Raw genomic sequence first — 17,771 nt, 5'->3', positions numbered from 1 at the left:
TTAAAGAATTTGTTACAAAATACATTTAGTAATAATTTACTGAAATTGAAATGAAAGACAACATCAAAGACATATATGTATATACTGCCCATCTCTGCATAAAAAAACATACAAGGGACAATGGTAAGCACTGTTATATTTAAAAAATAATGTCACTTAATCTGCTAACTTTGATTCCAAAGGTTGTAGGTTCGAATCCATGTAGAGACAACCTTTTTTGTTGTTTTTAAAAAACCTTAACCCTTACGTTATCATCTGGAATGAATACCTAACTGTTACCCTTAACTGTAATAGTTAACCCTAACTATATTACCTAAGCCTTACCCTCACCACTGCTTCAGTGAGGGCCGTGTGTCTCTTTTGACAGTTTGCTTCAACTGTAGACGATTGCTTTCACGTTACCAATAAAAGTTAATATCCTGTGGACAAAAGTTTTAAAAAACGGATGTAAAGAGAGATCATGTTGTGAGATCTTGTTGCGCGCACACACTCAAAGAGATTATGCCTCTGCTCCTCTTCATTCATTGAAAGGGGAAACGTCTGGAACAGAGCAAAGAAAATAACCAGAGAGATGGGGAGAGAGAGAGAGGCAGAGAGAGAGAGAGAGAGAGAGGCAGAGAAAGGGAGTGAGGAAGGAGGGAGAGAGAAGGTAGAAGGAGAGAGAGGTGAGAGAGAGAGATGTGACAGGAAAAAAGACGGAAAGATTGTGAGAAAGGACAGAGAGAAAGAGGGTGAGAGAGAAAGCTTAGAAAGAAAGAAGGATGGAAGAAAAGAACCAAAACAGAGAGACAGGGAGAGAGCTGGATTCCAGAGGTCTGTCTTGCATTAAGCAGCAGGATACGCAACAACTGTATGTCTTCAAGCTGTCACGGGGAGCCCACAGAGCACGGCCCTATTGCCAGTCCCTCACAGGCACAGGAAGTGACATCACAGGGCCGCCCGCACACAAGCACACTTTAGCAGTGGCTGTTTTGGGACATCCAGGCCAGTCACCCAGCCAGCCAAATAAAGGTCCGAGCTTGTCCCGACTGACAGAATAATATCTGTAGCAGACTCTGCGTTTAGCAGATACTGCCGAGATAAACAGCACACACACACGGGAATTGCACACGCACGCACACACACAATCCTGTCATTTTTATTTCCTTCCTCTGGTGGCTTACTATCTCACCCACCCCTAGCTGGGAACACTGTGGAAGTGGAAACTGTAACGCCGGACGCAGCAGGCCAACAGAACACCCGTGGGGGGAGTCTGACGTCTCCAGCCTGTAGCTGGGAGAAAAGGGGTTTCAATGAAGAGTTAAGAGGTTTTTCAGAGGTGGGTTGCAACCTCTGCGGGTGGCTTGACATTCCTGGGCTTGGAAAAGTCATTAGCTACCGAGGAGGGATGGAGGGAGAAATAAGCGGAGAAAGAGAGAGAGACAGGAAAAAGAGGGAGAGGGGATAAGAGAGAGAAGTCAGGGGAGTGAAAGACAAAGAGGGAGAGGCCTGTCTGTAAGCCAGGTGTGGCCTTCTGAGGCCATCGTTCTCAGAGACGACGACGACAGGCTGAGGTAACACCACGGAGCATTCACAAGCATTCTAATGGCCCTGTAATAGCCCTCGCGCTAGTTGAGCTAGCCGGTGCTAGATGTGGTGGTTCCAGCATCTCAGAAATGGGATAATGGGTTTTGCCTGGCACAAGTGATCTGGTCTCACCTGGTTTAAGTTAATGGGCTTGTCCCTGCGTCCTGTCTGTACTAGTAGTTTGTAGGCCAGGATGCCGTCGTCAGAACCGTTACTGTAGCTGCTCTGTGTGATCCGACCAGCCTCCCAGTCCTGGTCGAACGCTGCCTGCAGACCTGTGTACACACGACCACAATGCAAACATAACATAACCGCATCACAATCGTAGCATATCCATTCACCCTGTGCCCATACATAAGGAACAAAGAAAACCCAGCAGGTTCAACCCAGGACCCTGTCATCCACTACAGAACCTTTTAACAGAACCTGAAAGCAGACTAGTCAAAAAGGATCACAAGGCCTTGGCCCGCTCTAATGAAACAGCCCACAGTTACAGCAGCACTCTGTCCCCAAAGAGAAACACAGCAGCAGTCCAATCATGGTACCAGTCAACAGGGGCATGATCACCCAAACAGAGCAATACTGATGGGATGTCTCTCAGGAAAACGGTGGGACTCGTTCAAGCTGACAGAAAGACCACAAATAGCACTCTTTATAACAGTGGTGTGCAGAAGGGCATCTCTGAATGCATAACACAGAAATGGCGCCTTGGCTAGAACCCAATCCATTCAGTTCTCAGAACAACTTCTCTTCATCTAACAATGAAACACCTCCCAAGACCTTACAAACAGCCAGTCTCAGTCGTCTCTCTGTCTCTCTATTACCAGGTGTCGTTAATGTACTTGTGTCTGCCTGAACTCGAATCGCAGCACAAGGAGTCGAAAGCATTAAATATATCCAGCCTTTCGGTTTCCGCTCCACACATCGTGGGATAATGTCTGAATTACACTCATTTCTCCCTATGCACTACAGTTCACCAAAAACGCCTCATGGTTAGAAGAATTTGGTTCATGGTGATCACTCTTCTTGTTAGTGGATGACAAACAGTATAAGACTCCAAAAATCAAGGTTTCTTCTAATCAGATCTCTCTTTTCCTTCAGACTCTCTATCTTCATCTCATTCAGTTTTTATCCCGGTGTTCTCTCTCTTTGGTAGTGGTTGTCTCCTCTAGGCCTCCTCCTCCCCACTCCATTCCCCCTGGCCAGTAGCTAGTTTCTGGGACAGTGTTTTGGGTCTTTCCCTGCTCGTTGTCTTGGTCCAATTTGTTCAGCCATCTCTTTGAGCAATATTTAACACAGCTCTGCACAACCCACCCAGACTGCAGTTCCTCACCCAACCACCCAAAACATATACATGCAAAACAGACACAAAAAGCATATACATGCAAAACACACAAATAAAACACAAAATACATTCACACAAAACACATACACGCATACAAAATGAACCACAGACACGCCACATGCAAATTACCTCACAAACACAGACAGTGAGCAGGAGTGATGAACACACATATACAAAAACACACGCATAATCTCACACACACACACACACACAGTCTGTCGCACCGACTAACACACGCGCCCAAACACACGGGCCAACAAACACAGAAACACACATGCGCAGAGACACGCACCCATTCCCCCACACCCGTACAAGCTGTTCCAGACTCCCCATCCATCACCATGCTGTCTAGTCACACAAGAACCTTCCGGATTGGCCGAGGTCCACGCCACTCAGGATGGGGAAACGGGACAGGGGCGGACGGGACACGGGGCCCAGCCTCACCTTGCAGCCAGTCCCTGAAGTAGTGGAGCCACATGCGGGGAAGCTGTCCGTTGTCCTCCCTCAGGATGTAGCGCACTGTGCTGAAGCGCTGGTGGAGCTGGTAGAGAAGAGGCTGCGCCTGGGCGTACTCCGCCCGCTGGGTCACCACGTACATGTTGTAGAAGGAGAAGAACTTGAACTGGGCCCCGATGAAGTCGTACTCGCTGGTCTCCCGGGGGACGATGTCGGTCAGCTCCAGGCCGTCTCGCACCCGGGTGGTCCCGTACAGGCTGACCACCAGCAGGACCAGGAACAGCAGGATGACCACCACCTGGGGGGAGGGGGGGGGCATATTTACACCAAGCACAGGGGGGTCCTGGGCAGACTGAAACCCGGTGACCTGAACATAGGGGGGGGATCAGATGGGTCCTGCCCTAAGCGGTACATCACACCGGGGGCCATTTAGGTTTCCCCTTGGCATCACTGTCAAGACCCGTTCTACTGTCCCGGATTAGCGGGCCATATCGACACGCCGGCTCGCCTAGCGGCTGAGTCAGTCTGTCGGGTCAGTTTAAGGGCCCTACGCCCCCCATCCCATGGAGACAAGGTCTAATCCAACCCTTCCCTGGGACGCATGACTGCTACAATGCTGAGGGATTACATCACCCCAGACTCAGCAGGCTGGGACACTGGGTAGGAACACACACACACACACAGGTAGGAACACACACACACACAGATAGGAACACACACACACACACACACAGATAGGAACACACACAGACACACAGATAGGAACACAAACACACAGATAAGAGCACACACACACAGATAGGAACACACACACACACACACACACAGATAGGAACACACACACACACACACACAGATAGGAAAACACACAAACACAGATAGGAACACACACACACACAGATAGGAACACACACACACAGATAGGAACACACACACACACAGATAGGAACACACACACACAGATAGGAACACACACACAGACTGACCTTGGTGGTCGGCTGCAGTAGGAAGGGGGCGTAGTGTCTCTCAGCAAAAGAGGCCAGGGTCCACCGGGAGCAGGGCGGCTCTGGACAGCGGAGACCCAGGGAGGCCTCCCCAAACTGGGCCAGCAGGTCCCTGTGGGAGCTGGTACTCCCCCCGGGCACGCACACGCCCTCGCGTGCGTGGGGGGACAAGGGGGGGGCACCGGAGGGGGATGGGGGCGGGAACGCGGCCGAACCGGACCCTCGGCCGACGTTGCTGTTGTTGAGGTTGCCGCGACTGCCGCTACACCCGCTCCGGCTGGAATGTGCGGCGTGCTGGCTACTGTTGGCGCGACCCCCATGGCCTGCGTTGGCGGGGCCGGGGGGCGCCGGGGTGAAGGGTTGGACAGAGATCTGAGACCTGGGTTCAGCGGTGGTGTAGAAGGCCTGGGTCCGGGGGTCGTACTCTGTCCGCAGCTGAACCGTGGACTGCATGGTGATCTGGGTCTGCTGGGAGAAACCGTGGCTGCTGTAGGAGGGAGGGGGGGTGCAGTAGGAGGTAGGAGGGGGGGTGCAGTAGGAGGTGGGAGGGGGGTTGTAGGAGGTGGGAGGGGGGTTGTAGCGACTGCCGTCCACTCCGTCTAGGTAGGCATGGGGCTCGATCTGGATAACCCTGTTAGCACACGGACTGGACAGACAGAGAGACAGACAGACGGGAGAGTTAGGACACGGGCTGGAGACAGACATGGGCTGGAGATTTGGTATGGTTTGGTATGTGCTTATCTCTGTTTTTGCAGTGTGGTTCTGTGTATTTGGAAGTGTGGCTGAGCAGAGCAGGCCCATACATGCAGCCAGGTGATGTGAGGTCAAAAAATGACAGACTGAGATAAACAGACAGACAATCAACAGTAAATAGTAATTAAAGTATATGATCAGGGCTTTGAGGTATAACTCAGCAGAAACAGAAAATACATTGCAACTAGTCGCAGGGCTGAGAGGGGTATGTATGTGTGTATATGTATGTATGTATGTACACTCACCTAAAGGATTATTGGGAACACCATACTAATACTGTGTTTGACCCCCTTTCACCTTCAGAACTGCCTTAATTCTACGTGGCATTGATTCAACAAGAAAAGCATTCTTTAGAAATGTTGGCCCATATTGATAGGATAGCATCTTGCAGTTGATGGAGATTTGTGGGATGCACATCCATGGCACGAAGCTCCCGTTCTACCACATCCCAAAGATGCTCTATTGGGTTGAGATCTGGTGACTGTGGGGGCCATTTCAGTACAGTGAACAGATTGTCATGGTTCAAGAAACCAATTTGAAATGATTCGAGCCTTGTGAAATGGTGCATTATCCTGCTGGAAGTAGCCATCAGAGGATGGGTACATGGTGGTCATAAAGGGATGGACATGGTCAGAAACAATGCTCAGGTAGAAAACATCCCCCACACCATTACACCACCACCACCAGCAGCCTGCACAGTGGTAACAAGGCATGATGGATCCCTGTTCTCATTCTGTTTACGCCAAATTCTGACTCTACCATCTGAATGTCTCAACAGAAATCGTGACTCATCAGACCAGGCAACATTCTTCCAGTCGTCAAATGTCCAATTTTGGTGAGCTTGTGCAAATTGTAGCCTCTTTTTCCTATTTGTAGTGGAGATGAGTGGTACCCGGTGGGGTCTTCTGCTGTTGTAGCACATCCGCCTCAAGGTTGTGCGTGTTGTGGCTTCACAAATGCTTTGCTGCATACCTCGGTTGTAACGAGTGGTTATTTCAGTCAAAGTTGCTCTTCTATCAGCTTGAATCAGTCGGCCCATTCTCCTCTGACCTCTAGCATCAACAAGGCATTTTCACCCACAGGACTGCCGCATACTAGATGTTTTTCCCTTTTCACACCATTCTTTGTAAACCCTAGAAATGGTTGCGCATGAAAATCCCAGTAACTGAGCAGATTGTGAAATACTCAGACCGGCCCGTCTGGCACCAACAATCATGCCACGCTCAAAATTGCCTAATTCACCTTTCTTTCCCATTCTGACATTCAGTTTGGAGTTCAGGAGATTGTCTTGACCAGGACCACACCCCTAAATGCATTGAAGCAACTGCCATGTGATTGGTTGATTAGATAATTGCATTAATGAGAAATTGAACAGGTGTTCCTAATAATCCTTTAGGTGAGTGTATGTATATGTGTATGTATGTATATGTGTATGCATGTATGTATGTATATGTGTATGTATGTATGAATGTATGCATATGTATGTATATGTATATGTGTATATACAAACCCGATTCCAAAAAAGTTGGGACACTTTACAAATTGTGAGTAAAAAAGGAATGAAATAATTTACAAATTTCATAAACGTATATCCACCGTGCCATTCGCCGTTGCCGGCTAAAACTCTATAGGTCAAAAAAGAAGCTGTATCTAAACAGGATCTAGAAACGCAGGCATTTTCTCTGGGCCAAGGATAATTTAAAATGGACTGTGGCAAAGTGGAAAAGTGTTCTGTGGTCAGACATATCAAAATTTGAAGTTCATTTTGGAAAACTGGGACGCCATGTCATCTGGACTAAAGAGGACAAGAACAACCCAAGTTGTTATCAGCGCTCAGTTCAGAAGCCTGCATCTCTGATGGTATGGGGTTGCATGAGTGCGTGTGGCATGGGCAGCCTACACATCTGGAAAGGCACCATCAATGCTGACAGTTATATCCAAGTTCTAGAACTACATATGCTCCCATCCAGACGTCGTCTCTTTCAGGGAAGACCTTGCATTTTCCAACATGACAATGGTATGCAGCAAGCACAGTCCATTTTAAATGATCCTTGGCCCAGAAAAAACGCCTGCGCTTCTGGATCCTGTTTAGATACAATGCCAGACCACATACTGCATCAATTACAATGTCATGGCTGCATAGAAGAAGGATCCGGGTACTGAAATGGCCAACCTGCAGTCCAGATCTTTCACCCATAGAAAACATTTGGCGGATCATAAAGAGGAAGGTGCGACAAAGAAGACCTAAGACAGTTGAGCAACTAGAAGCCTGTATTAGTCAAGAATTGGACAACATTCCTATTCATAAACTTGAGCAACTTGTCTCCTCAGTCCCCAGACATTTGCAGTCTGTTATAAAAAGAAGAGGGGATGCCACACAGTGGTAAACATGGCCTTGTCCCAACTTTTTGATGCCACTTTTTGATGCCATGAAATTTAAAATCAACTTATTTTTCCCTTAAAGTGATACGTTTTCTCAGTTTAAACATTTGATATGTCATCTATGTTGTATTCTGAATAAAATATTGAAATTTGAAACTTCCACATCATTGCATTCTTTTTTTATTCACAATTGTACAATGTCCCAACTGTTTTGGAATCGGGTTTGTATGTATGTATGTATGTATGTAAATTGCGTGCGTCTTCTACCTGTAAAAGCAGCAGAAGATGTCAAAGCGGCGGTCCTCTCTGCGATACAGATCCATACTGAGGATGGCAGGGAAGATGAGCAGCACCATGGCAAAGTTAAACACCACCACCACCGCGGCCTGGCCAGGGGAGAGCACACACACACGCACGCACGCACACACACACACACACACACACACACACACAAAACAAAGGGTTAAACGATAAGGCTACTATGACCTGTGAGGAGGTTGTGTTGATCATGTATACACACGGTGTATTACACATTATACCACTGAAGTAATGGATGGAGAAAGGAAGTCGATCTGAGATGGGGGGAGGGGGAGACAAAAAGAGAGAACGTGAGAGAAACAGAGAGGGAGAGAGAGTGTGTAGTTCTAAGGCGAAGAGACTACAGGGTGTGAGTTACTGGTAGGCTGGGGCCCTGCCCAGAGTACAATCTGTATCTTGTATAGCGGCCAGACCACTGAACACACACACACACACACTGTGTATGCCAGACCACCCAAGGAGACAGAGGCCTGCAGGGGTTGAGGTGACGAGTAGGCGCTAGGACTCACAGCCAACATAAACCCCTCCCACTCACTGTCAGTCAGACAACATAAACCCCTTCCACTAACTGTCAGACAACATAAACCCCTCCCACTCACTGTCAGTCAGACAACATAAACTCCTCCCACTAACTGTCAGTCAACATAAACCCCTCCTACTAACTGTCAGTCAGACAACATAAACCCCTTCCACTAACTGTCAGACAACATAAACCCCTCCCACTCACTGTCAGTCAGACAACATAAACCCCTCCCTCTAACTGTCAGTCAACATAAACCCCTCCCACTAACTGTCAGACAACATAAACCCACTCATTGTCATCACACCTTAACACCAGACACACATACATAACGCTCTGCCTCTCTCACTCCTTAACTAACTGTATAGAGAGAGGGAGTGAGAGATGGATATAGAGGGAGAGAGAGATAGATATAGAGGGAGAGAGAGATAGATATAGAGGGAGAGAGAGATAGATATAGAGGGAGAGAGAGATAGATATAGAGGGAGAGAGAGATGGATATAGAGGGAGAGAAGGGAGAATGAAGACTCACAGAGTTCTAGTCTGACTCACAAACATTACATTTCTATTACAGCACTAAACACATACAGACATGCTTGTTTTACACACACACACACACACACACCCAAACATCCACACACAAACAAATCCACACACACAAACACATCCACACACACACATGCATATCCACACACACAAACATATCCACACACACAAACACATCCACACACACACAAACACATCCCCACACATCCAGACCCACAAACCCACACACACCCACACACACAAACACATCCACACACACACACACAAACACATCCACACACACGCACCCACACACACCAAGACACCCACACACACACCAACATAAACACATCCAAACCCATGCACACACAAACACATCCACACACAAACACATCCATACACACACAAACACATCCACACCCAAACACATCCTTACACAAACACATGCACACACAAACACATCCATACACAAACGCATCCACACACAAACACATCCACACACACACAAACACATCCACACACACACAAACACATCCACACACAAACACATCCACACACAAACACATCCATACACAAACGCATCCACACACAGCAGGTTTCTCAAGCTCAAATCTATGCTCTTTTGTTTCCTTCAGGCTAGAGGAGAGGAAATGGGGAGATGTGATAGAGAGCTGAATCCTTCTGTTCCAGAGAGGAGACTGGAGGAAGTCTCTAATCCTGATAAAGACAAGAATGTGCTTTTGCACGCACGCAAGCTGACACGCACGCTGACACGCACACACCACCTTGTATGGTATTACTGTAAAATAGGGCTCAACAGCGTCACTACATTTAAAGATGAGCCTCTACAGGCCATTTTATGTGTGTGTCCTGATCTATGAGTTGTCGAAGGTGAGTAGAGCATGTCTGACAGACCCCTACTAAAGCCATCCATCCACACATACTAATATCGGCTTTACTGAGAAAGAATAAGAACATTTGTTGGGGGGGGTTACAGTAATATATGCTAGCCATATCTGTGGCAAAGTATGTGTAGCATCCAGTCGGGTCTGTTGTCAGGGCAACAGCACATGAACTCAGCCACCTCCTGCTGAGGTCGAAGGTCAAACATATTCTAAGTCAGCCGTTTCAGAGAGTGAGAGAACTTGGAGACAGACAGAAAACCAGTGTCTGCTGATATATCCTCACCTCTTGTACAGCATCCATAAGTCTTCCACTAGGCAATCTTTGTCATAAAAAAGTGGAATCATTAAACTTAAATTTATCTGGTTGTCAATTGAATTCAAGGTCCAAAGTATTAGCTGTACAAAGTAGGCGGGATCTTCTAAATTCTTCCCAGGCGCAATGTTGCCAAAGGAGCTTCAACCAGTTCAGGAGTAGGCTCTGAAGATCAGTAGGAGTTGTTCTTTCATATTTCATATATTCCTATTGGATCTTATGGCAGCAGTGTGAAGACTCGGGGTGTGCCTACTGATCTCTCTAACCCACAGCATTTCCTTACTGCCCCCCCCCCCCCCCAGTGGTCTGTTGACGTCACTAATTAATGACAGATGTGAGTCGATACCCCCCCAACACCCTACTCCCCTCTAGCCTCTCTCCTTAACTACCTCCCACACTGATACCACAAGCGTGCACGCACACACACACACACACAGATATAGGGTTACATGGACCTGAGCCACAATCTGGACAGATATTGGGCTCACCACTAATCAGGCCACAAAGGGGGGCTACAGACACACACACGGCCTCAGTTCCATGAATTAAATGAAGAAAAAGTGGCCAGAGAAATCTGGAGCCAATGAAGTCTGAGGAACAGACCCAAACCTCCGCCACCCCACACACGCACGCACACACACACACACACTAAAATTACCTGAAGAGAGAAGGCTCTTAGAGCAGGTATGGGGATGAGAGCTGCCATGAAGAAAGCAGTGACGTTACTGATGGAAGTGAGAGCCACACTCGCTCCTGTCCTCTTCAAACACTCCCCTGTACGGTCCTATTGCAAGACAGAGAGAGAAACAGACAGAAGGAGAGACATTTATTATAACGTCAAATTGTTTAGATAGGCGGCTACAAAACAAAGCATTGTAAGAGGATGAATCGTGACACAAATGATATGACAACAGATGATATGACAACAGATGATATGACAACAGATGATATGACAACAGATGATATGACAACAGAACATATGACAACAGATGATAACAAAACAGATGATATGACAACAGAACATATGACAATAGATGACAACAGATGATATGACAACAGAACATATGACAATAGATGATATGACAACAGATGATATGACAACAGATGATATGACAACAGATGATATGACAACAGATGATATGAAAACAGATGATATGACAACAGAACATATGACAACAGATGATATGAAAACAGATGATATGACAACAGATGATATGAAAACAGATGATATGACAACAGATGATATGACAACAGAACATATGACAACAGATGATATGACAACAGATAATATGAAAACAGATGATATGACAACAGAACATATGAAAAAGAACAGGGTGGGGAGTATCAACAGTAAAAAATGTAATTGGTATGTTCCAACATCCAAAGGCCAAAATGTTTCAAAGGCAAAGATTTGATGGGATTAAGATATATGACAGGGTAATTAACATATTTTATATTGACACTGATTTAGTGCTTCCTTCCTTGGCCTCAGGTGTTACACTCACAGAAATGATTAGAGTCAAGTACAGTCCATAACTATTTCTAAATTACATTTTAATAAACTTTAGAGGAACGAAGAAAACCTTTCTTAATATGCTAACATACAAACCAAAGATGCTCACACACAGAGACAAACAAAACAAACTTCCCTGCTCCAGACACAAAACCCTATTCATAACGTCTTACCCCTATCTAGTCAAAAACGTATCTACACAAACACACCCCCCCGGCACAGACAGCCTCCTCAGCGGGTTTGTTGATGTGAGTGTGTGTGTGTGTGTGTGTGTGTTGAGGACGTGCAGGACCACACAGTGCGAGTGTGTGCGCATCAGACAGAAGAGATCATGTTCAGCTCTGTTTACTTTTCATCTCTGCCAAACAAAGGAAGCCAGAGGATAGAGGGATGAGAGGAGAGGGAGGGAGGGAGGGAGGGCGGAGAGGACCGTGGGGTAAAACAAAAACAAGTAAATACACGTCCCCTTCACATGCCGGAGATAAAAATAATCCTCTCAGCACAGTGAAAACACACGCGGTTACACACAAACTTCATCACAGTCTGAAAAAATAGCAATCATTTAATATTAACGGTGTGGCCGTTCCACATAACTTTCTTAAAATGTATGCACTTACTGTAAGCTGCTCTGGATAAGATAACCTGCTGATTCACTAAAATGATAACATTTGAACAATTTAAAGTAATTTAGCATACGGTCCAATCCAGATTCAAAGTAACTTTGCATACCGCCCAGTCCAGATTCAAAGTAATTTAGCATACAGTTCTATCCAGATTCCAAGTAACTTAGCATACGGTCAAATCCAGATTCAAAGTAATTTAGCATACAGTTCTATCCAGATTCAAAGTAACTTAGCATACGGTCCAATCCAGACGGACATCAAACACACAACTAGTGTTACAAGCGCAATGCACTAAATAAGTGAGCGAAACAGTAGAAGCTTCCCAATCATCTTCTGCTTGTAAAACCTACTTTGGACTTTCACTCTACAAAGCACATTGAAATCTGTTTACTCAATCTGCATATCCGCACACATCCCTTAGGCACAATATGTCCCAATAGTCCTTTGAATATAGATCTGTGTGTGTGTTGATGCTGCACACACGCATTCCTCTAGGTGAGAGATAATGAGGGTGTGTAATGGAAAGCATTCAAACAGCGTCTCTGAGTGGATCTAGCAGGTTTCCCTTCGTACATTCACATTCATATAATCGAAACAACTCCAAATTGGTCCTAGATCAGCTGTCTGACTCTGAGGTGGCGCTCTGGTGCTGCCGTGCAGGCCGGGATGGAAGAAGAAACCTTGTGTTATTTTTTCTGCCTTACCTCAAAGGGGATCCTCTTGTTTTGTCCGGTTTCACTGAAAGCATGGGCCAGAAGAAACACATCGTCCACACCCACGCCTAGAGCCAAGAACGGTAGCACCTGAAACACGCACGACTCAGTCATTATGACTGTGACTGCTGTCTGGACATGTATTTGTGACTGCTCTCTGGACATGTATCCGTGACTGCTCTCTGGACATCTATCTGTGACTGCTATCAAGAATTCCATCTGTGACTGCTCTCTGGACATCTATCTGTGACTGCTATCTGGACTTCAATCAGTGACTGCTATCTTGACTTTTATCTGTGACTGATATCTGGACTTTTATCTGTGACTGATATCTGGATGTCTGTTTGTTTTCTGCTTCTTGTTTGTAGCCTTTCCCACACCATGACCCTTAATTGATGAGCACAAATCCCCAACCACACAGACTGTTAGTTACTCCTGTCAAAACACCTGACACTGAAATGAACTTGACGCTGTATGATGTTTCGCATGCTTTTAGCACGTTAAGCAAATGTTACATGTGTTACTGACTGAAGTACCTGTGTGGTGGCTGCATTGAAAGATATGCCCAGCAGAGAACAGAGCCCCAGGCCTGCCGCCACAGACAGCGCCACCAAGAGGACACCGGCCAGTCCTACAGCTCCCTGCGACTTGGCACAGTCCCAGCGGAGCATGGTCAGACAGGCATAGGCCAGCTGCAGAGGAGAGACAGAAACAATTTACCACACAAACTCACAGCTACGGGTCGCTTAGTGGACAACCACGCATGTGTGGGTGTGTGTGTGTGTGTGTGTGCTGTCAGCCTCACCATGAGCAGGTAGCCACTGGCGACACGTATGACGCTGACATCAGAGAATGACTTGATGATGTCTTCCAGGGTGGTGGTAGTAAACGACAAAACCTTCTGAGACGAGTTGGCTGCCACGCTGTGGTGAACCACCTGGGGTGGGGGGTGGGGGAAAGGGAAGGAGTAAAATCAAATGCTGAAAACTAACAAGAGTCGCCAGGAGAGCAGAGTAGGAGCGCAGGAGTGACCTTTATACAAACCTACGACTAACTAAACGCTCCTCTGGTCTCTTTGACTGATGCTAACCAGAGCAGAGTTTCATTGATAAACACAAAGGCGCTGTGCACACACACACACACACACACACACACATCCACACCCGCGTTATACCTTTGGTATCTTTCCCTGATGGTTACCAGAGCAGTATTTCATTGATAAAAAAAAACAACCCAGCTCTCTAACACAAATGATCACACCTCCTCTCACATTAAACTACGGCCCCAAGATGAATGGCTCTCACGCACACATGCGCATACGTGCGCGCACAGACACAAACTGGCACACGCACAAACAAAGGGTCACACCCTGCCGATTGGAGGTCGAGGCCTTCAAAACAAAGACCAGATGATGTCATACATGAGCCACCAATGGCTCTGCAGCTGGGAAAGAGATTGTGTGTGTGTGTGTGTTAAAGATATCCAACGGCTGCCTAATATGTTCCAGATGTCCTGCTCTCTCCTGCACATCCCCTACCTCTAACCCAACGCCACACACCACCACTGGGCCCTGTCTTACAGATGGGCCCTTTCAGCGTTTCAGGGCCTAGTCTCCATACTGGGGCCCCAGGATTCAGCTTTAGATACAGGGCACAGCTTATAGTCGGGGTCCAGGCTTCGTATGGGTTAACGCAGGCCTAAAAGTACAACATGCCCCCTCCACCCACGTCAGAGAGGGAAAAAACTTGCCTTAACCGGCACCGTTCCCATGGTTACTCCGTGGATAATCAGTCATAAAAAGGCGCCCGAAAAAAGGGCGTAATTGTCTCTGAAAGCCAGAACGTCAAATTAAATGATATTTAAACATCCTTTACTGGCTGTCTGTTGGGGCACCAGTCTGTCGGCTTGTATTTCTGGTTTGTGTTTCCAATCTCCCAGTGCGATGTACAACATGTAAACAATAGGCGAACGCAGCAAAGTTTCCTCCCAATCAGCGGGGAGTACCTGTGGTTCGGGTTTCGTTCTGCCATCGTTTCGAAAATACAAACCAGAAATAGAATCAGAACTGTATACAAGCCGGCATGCTCCACTGAGAATAGTTTCTCTCAGTTTGCCTCTCCTGCGTAAACCCAACGGACAACCGGCGAAGTACGTTCAGACAATGTTTATTCCACATTCAGACCTTCCAGAGAAGGGGGGCCTACGTGTTAGAGACGTCTTGCACCCAGGAGCAAGGCCTGAAACCCTGGCGTGATCCATGTAGAAAGAACATGGGTGGTGCCTCCAATCACAGGCACGCTGGGTTAGATCATAAAGCGCTGCTAGACTGCCTCCTAACTAGGGCAGATAGGAACCGTCTCGTCCTGTCCTCTCCCCCCAAAAGCCCACACAGGAGCAACTGGAGTGGGGGAGACGGAGGGAGGTTGAAGGGAGAGGAAGGACAAGGGTTGGAATGTGCCTGTTGTGTCGGCCTTAGACAAGAATGCCTATCTTGCCCCCCCCCCCCCCCCCCGTTTCACAGCATGTGTTAACTGTATGGCCCCTAGAACTGTACTACACACCCACATGCTCTAGCTCTCAGACACACACAAACAAACACACACACACACACACACACACACACAGACAGCATTACCTCAGAGTACTTCCTCTGCCATGCCTCCAGTATGGCTGCGGCCTTGTCTTCGTTCCAGTTGATATGGGACACATCATCATAGCCCTTCCGGTGCTCAAACATCTGCTTAGGGGTCATGAGCTGGAACATGGTCTGTAATGCCTGGGCACTATACACACACACGCACAACACACACACACACACAGACCACAGGTCACACACACGCACATTTATCCAACATGAAGTGACTATAAGAGGCAGGGGGCGACATATCCTTCCTTATAAATCATATGGATAAAGCCTGAATGCTGATTGGCTCAGAGACCAGCCGCTCGTAAGAGCAGCTCTTAACCGCGGTACACTGGCTATATACCACGCCCCCACGTGCCTTTTTGCTTACATCCTCAACATTCTGGAGACATTGCCAAATTGCCATGGTTTTCCGGGCGTCCTGGTTGGAAGATTCCTGGAATAAAGAGGGAATCAGCAGGAAATCCAAGACACTCTCTAACTGGTATTTCTGGAAAATCTGGGAATTTGGGGAACAGCAATGTACAAGCCAATCTTCTGTACAAACCCTGATGGATGTGTGTGGACATTAGTGTTGGCTGGGGATCAATCATCACATAGTAGAACTAGGAAAGCAATTGGCTGGGCTCTTTTCCTGTTACTTCTCTACCCTAGCAAATCTAGCCCTCCCTTGAACACACACACACACACAAATATACAATGTACTAATCAATCAAACATATTTCAGAAAGCCATTTTTGCATAAGCAGTTGTTACAAAGTACTTATACAATTACCAGCCTAAAACCCCAAAGAGCAAGTAACAACAATATATTCATGTAAAGTCCATTCATCCCAAGGCAGGGGAAGCAGAAGGAGGTTACCATTCTGCTATAACGAGTGGTCCTGAGCTGACCTGAGCTTGCATTCTGGGTAATGAGAGTGGCAGCGGCGTGTGAAGGTGATGCGGACAGTGGGCATTGTGGGCAGCTCCAGCGAGGCCATGCCAGGCAGTTAAATACCCCGTAAGCATGGGCAGCAGTGCCGTCATGCCCGCAGCCAGCCCAAACAACCCGGTGGGCAGCACTCCTGAATAACAAACACTGCAACACTGACCATGCATACTAATGTGAGCGAATGCACACGCACACCCACACACACCCCCACATACACACACATGTCCCTAATGGCCCGTCCCTGCCAACCAAGTAAAAACACAAGCGCAAAAACAAACAACGCGCTCTACTGTGCTCACCGTGTGTGTGTGTGTGTTTGTGTGCGTGTGTGAGTGTGTTTGTGTGTGTGCTCAGAGTAAAGAGACCCAGTTCAAGCCAACGTTAATTAGATAATCTCTAGCACATTTGTAGAATGACAAATACATGTCCATAGTCCAGATCCCTTCAAACCCGGCTAGGCAGAAAGTGCTTACCCTGCATTTTGCCCTACAGTAATCGTCCCAAATAGCACCCAGCTCCCTGTTCAGTGCACTCCTTTCAACCAGGGTCCTATGAACTAAGATCAAAATGAGTGCACTAAATGGGGAGTAAGGGTGGTTTAGGATTAAACATAAGTGTTATTTGGAGGGAGTACTTTGTTTATGTACACATTCATGTACCCTGGCCCGCAGACAGCCAACGTGTGATAGTGTGTTTTAAGTGGCAGACCAGTGGCCTGTATAGGCAGTGTGTGTGCGTGCGCGCGTGCGTGCTTGTGTGTGTGTCGCAGTCATTAGCAGATTCCAGTGAAATCTAAGAGGTCCAGCTGTTCCTGCTCAACTCTGGATGTGCCTGAAAACGATATACACACACGAACATACATGTGAATCCACACCCACACACACACACACACAGAATGTCATGTTATACTCTCTCTCACCTAAGTAGTCGTCCGGTGCCATTCTTGGTGGTCCCGCCCACGATCAGCTCTTCTTGCCAGTGCATGTACTTCTGGGAGAGGCCGTGGCATCCGCCAGTCAGGATACGAGCCACATCGAAGGGCTGCAACGCCACGCCAGCACAACGCTCAGTGGGTCTGTTTCTGGGTGGATGTGTGCATGGATGCGTGCATGAACGCGTGTATGGATGTGTGTGTAGATGTGTGTATGGATGTATGTATGGGTGTGTGTAGATGTGTGTATGGGCGTGTTTGTAGATGCGTGTAGATGTGGGTGTAGACATACGTATAGATATGTATATGGATGTGTGTGTAGATGT

At 47.1% G+C, this 17,771-nt stretch overlaps 1 protein-coding gene across 5 annotated transcripts in view; it reads right to left on the bottom strand.

Moving 5' to 3' along the window:
• The window catches only part of ptch1 (patched 1), a 58,987-nt gene that overhangs the window by 14,344 nt on the left and 26,872 nt on the right, over positions 1–17,771 (bottom strand). For 2 of the 5 annotated variants that reach the window (XM_029124623.2, XM_029124621.2), the window contains exons 7-17: positions 17,434–17,555; positions 15,951–16,016; positions 15,572–15,719; positions 13,742–13,873; positions 13,473–13,628; positions 12,928–13,026; positions 10,746–10,871; positions 7,774–7,892; positions 4,354–5,017; positions 3,356–3,665; positions 1,699–1,841 (exon numbers count right to left, since the gene is read on the bottom strand). In XM_029124623.2, the coding sequence (XP_028980456.2) occupies positions 1,699–1,841; positions 3,356–3,665; positions 4,354–5,017; positions 7,774–7,892; positions 10,746–10,871; positions 12,928–13,026; positions 13,473–13,628; positions 13,742–13,873; positions 15,572–15,719; positions 15,951–16,016; positions 17,434–17,555 (2,085 nt within the window). The other 3 variants (XM_029124622.2, XM_029124624.2, XM_029124625.2) reach the window with 3 other exon arrangements.

This window comes from Esox lucius, chromosome 13 (genome assembly GCF_011004845.1).
Source record: "Esox lucius isolate fEsoLuc1 chromosome 13, fEsoLuc1.pri, whole genome shotgun sequence".
In the NCBI taxonomy this organism is placed as follows: domain Eukaryota; kingdom Metazoa; phylum Chordata; class Actinopteri; order Esociformes; family Esocidae; genus Esox; species Esox lucius.
Note: the sequence above shows the minus strand (reverse complement) of the source record. Positions and strands in the feature narration are given on the sequence as shown.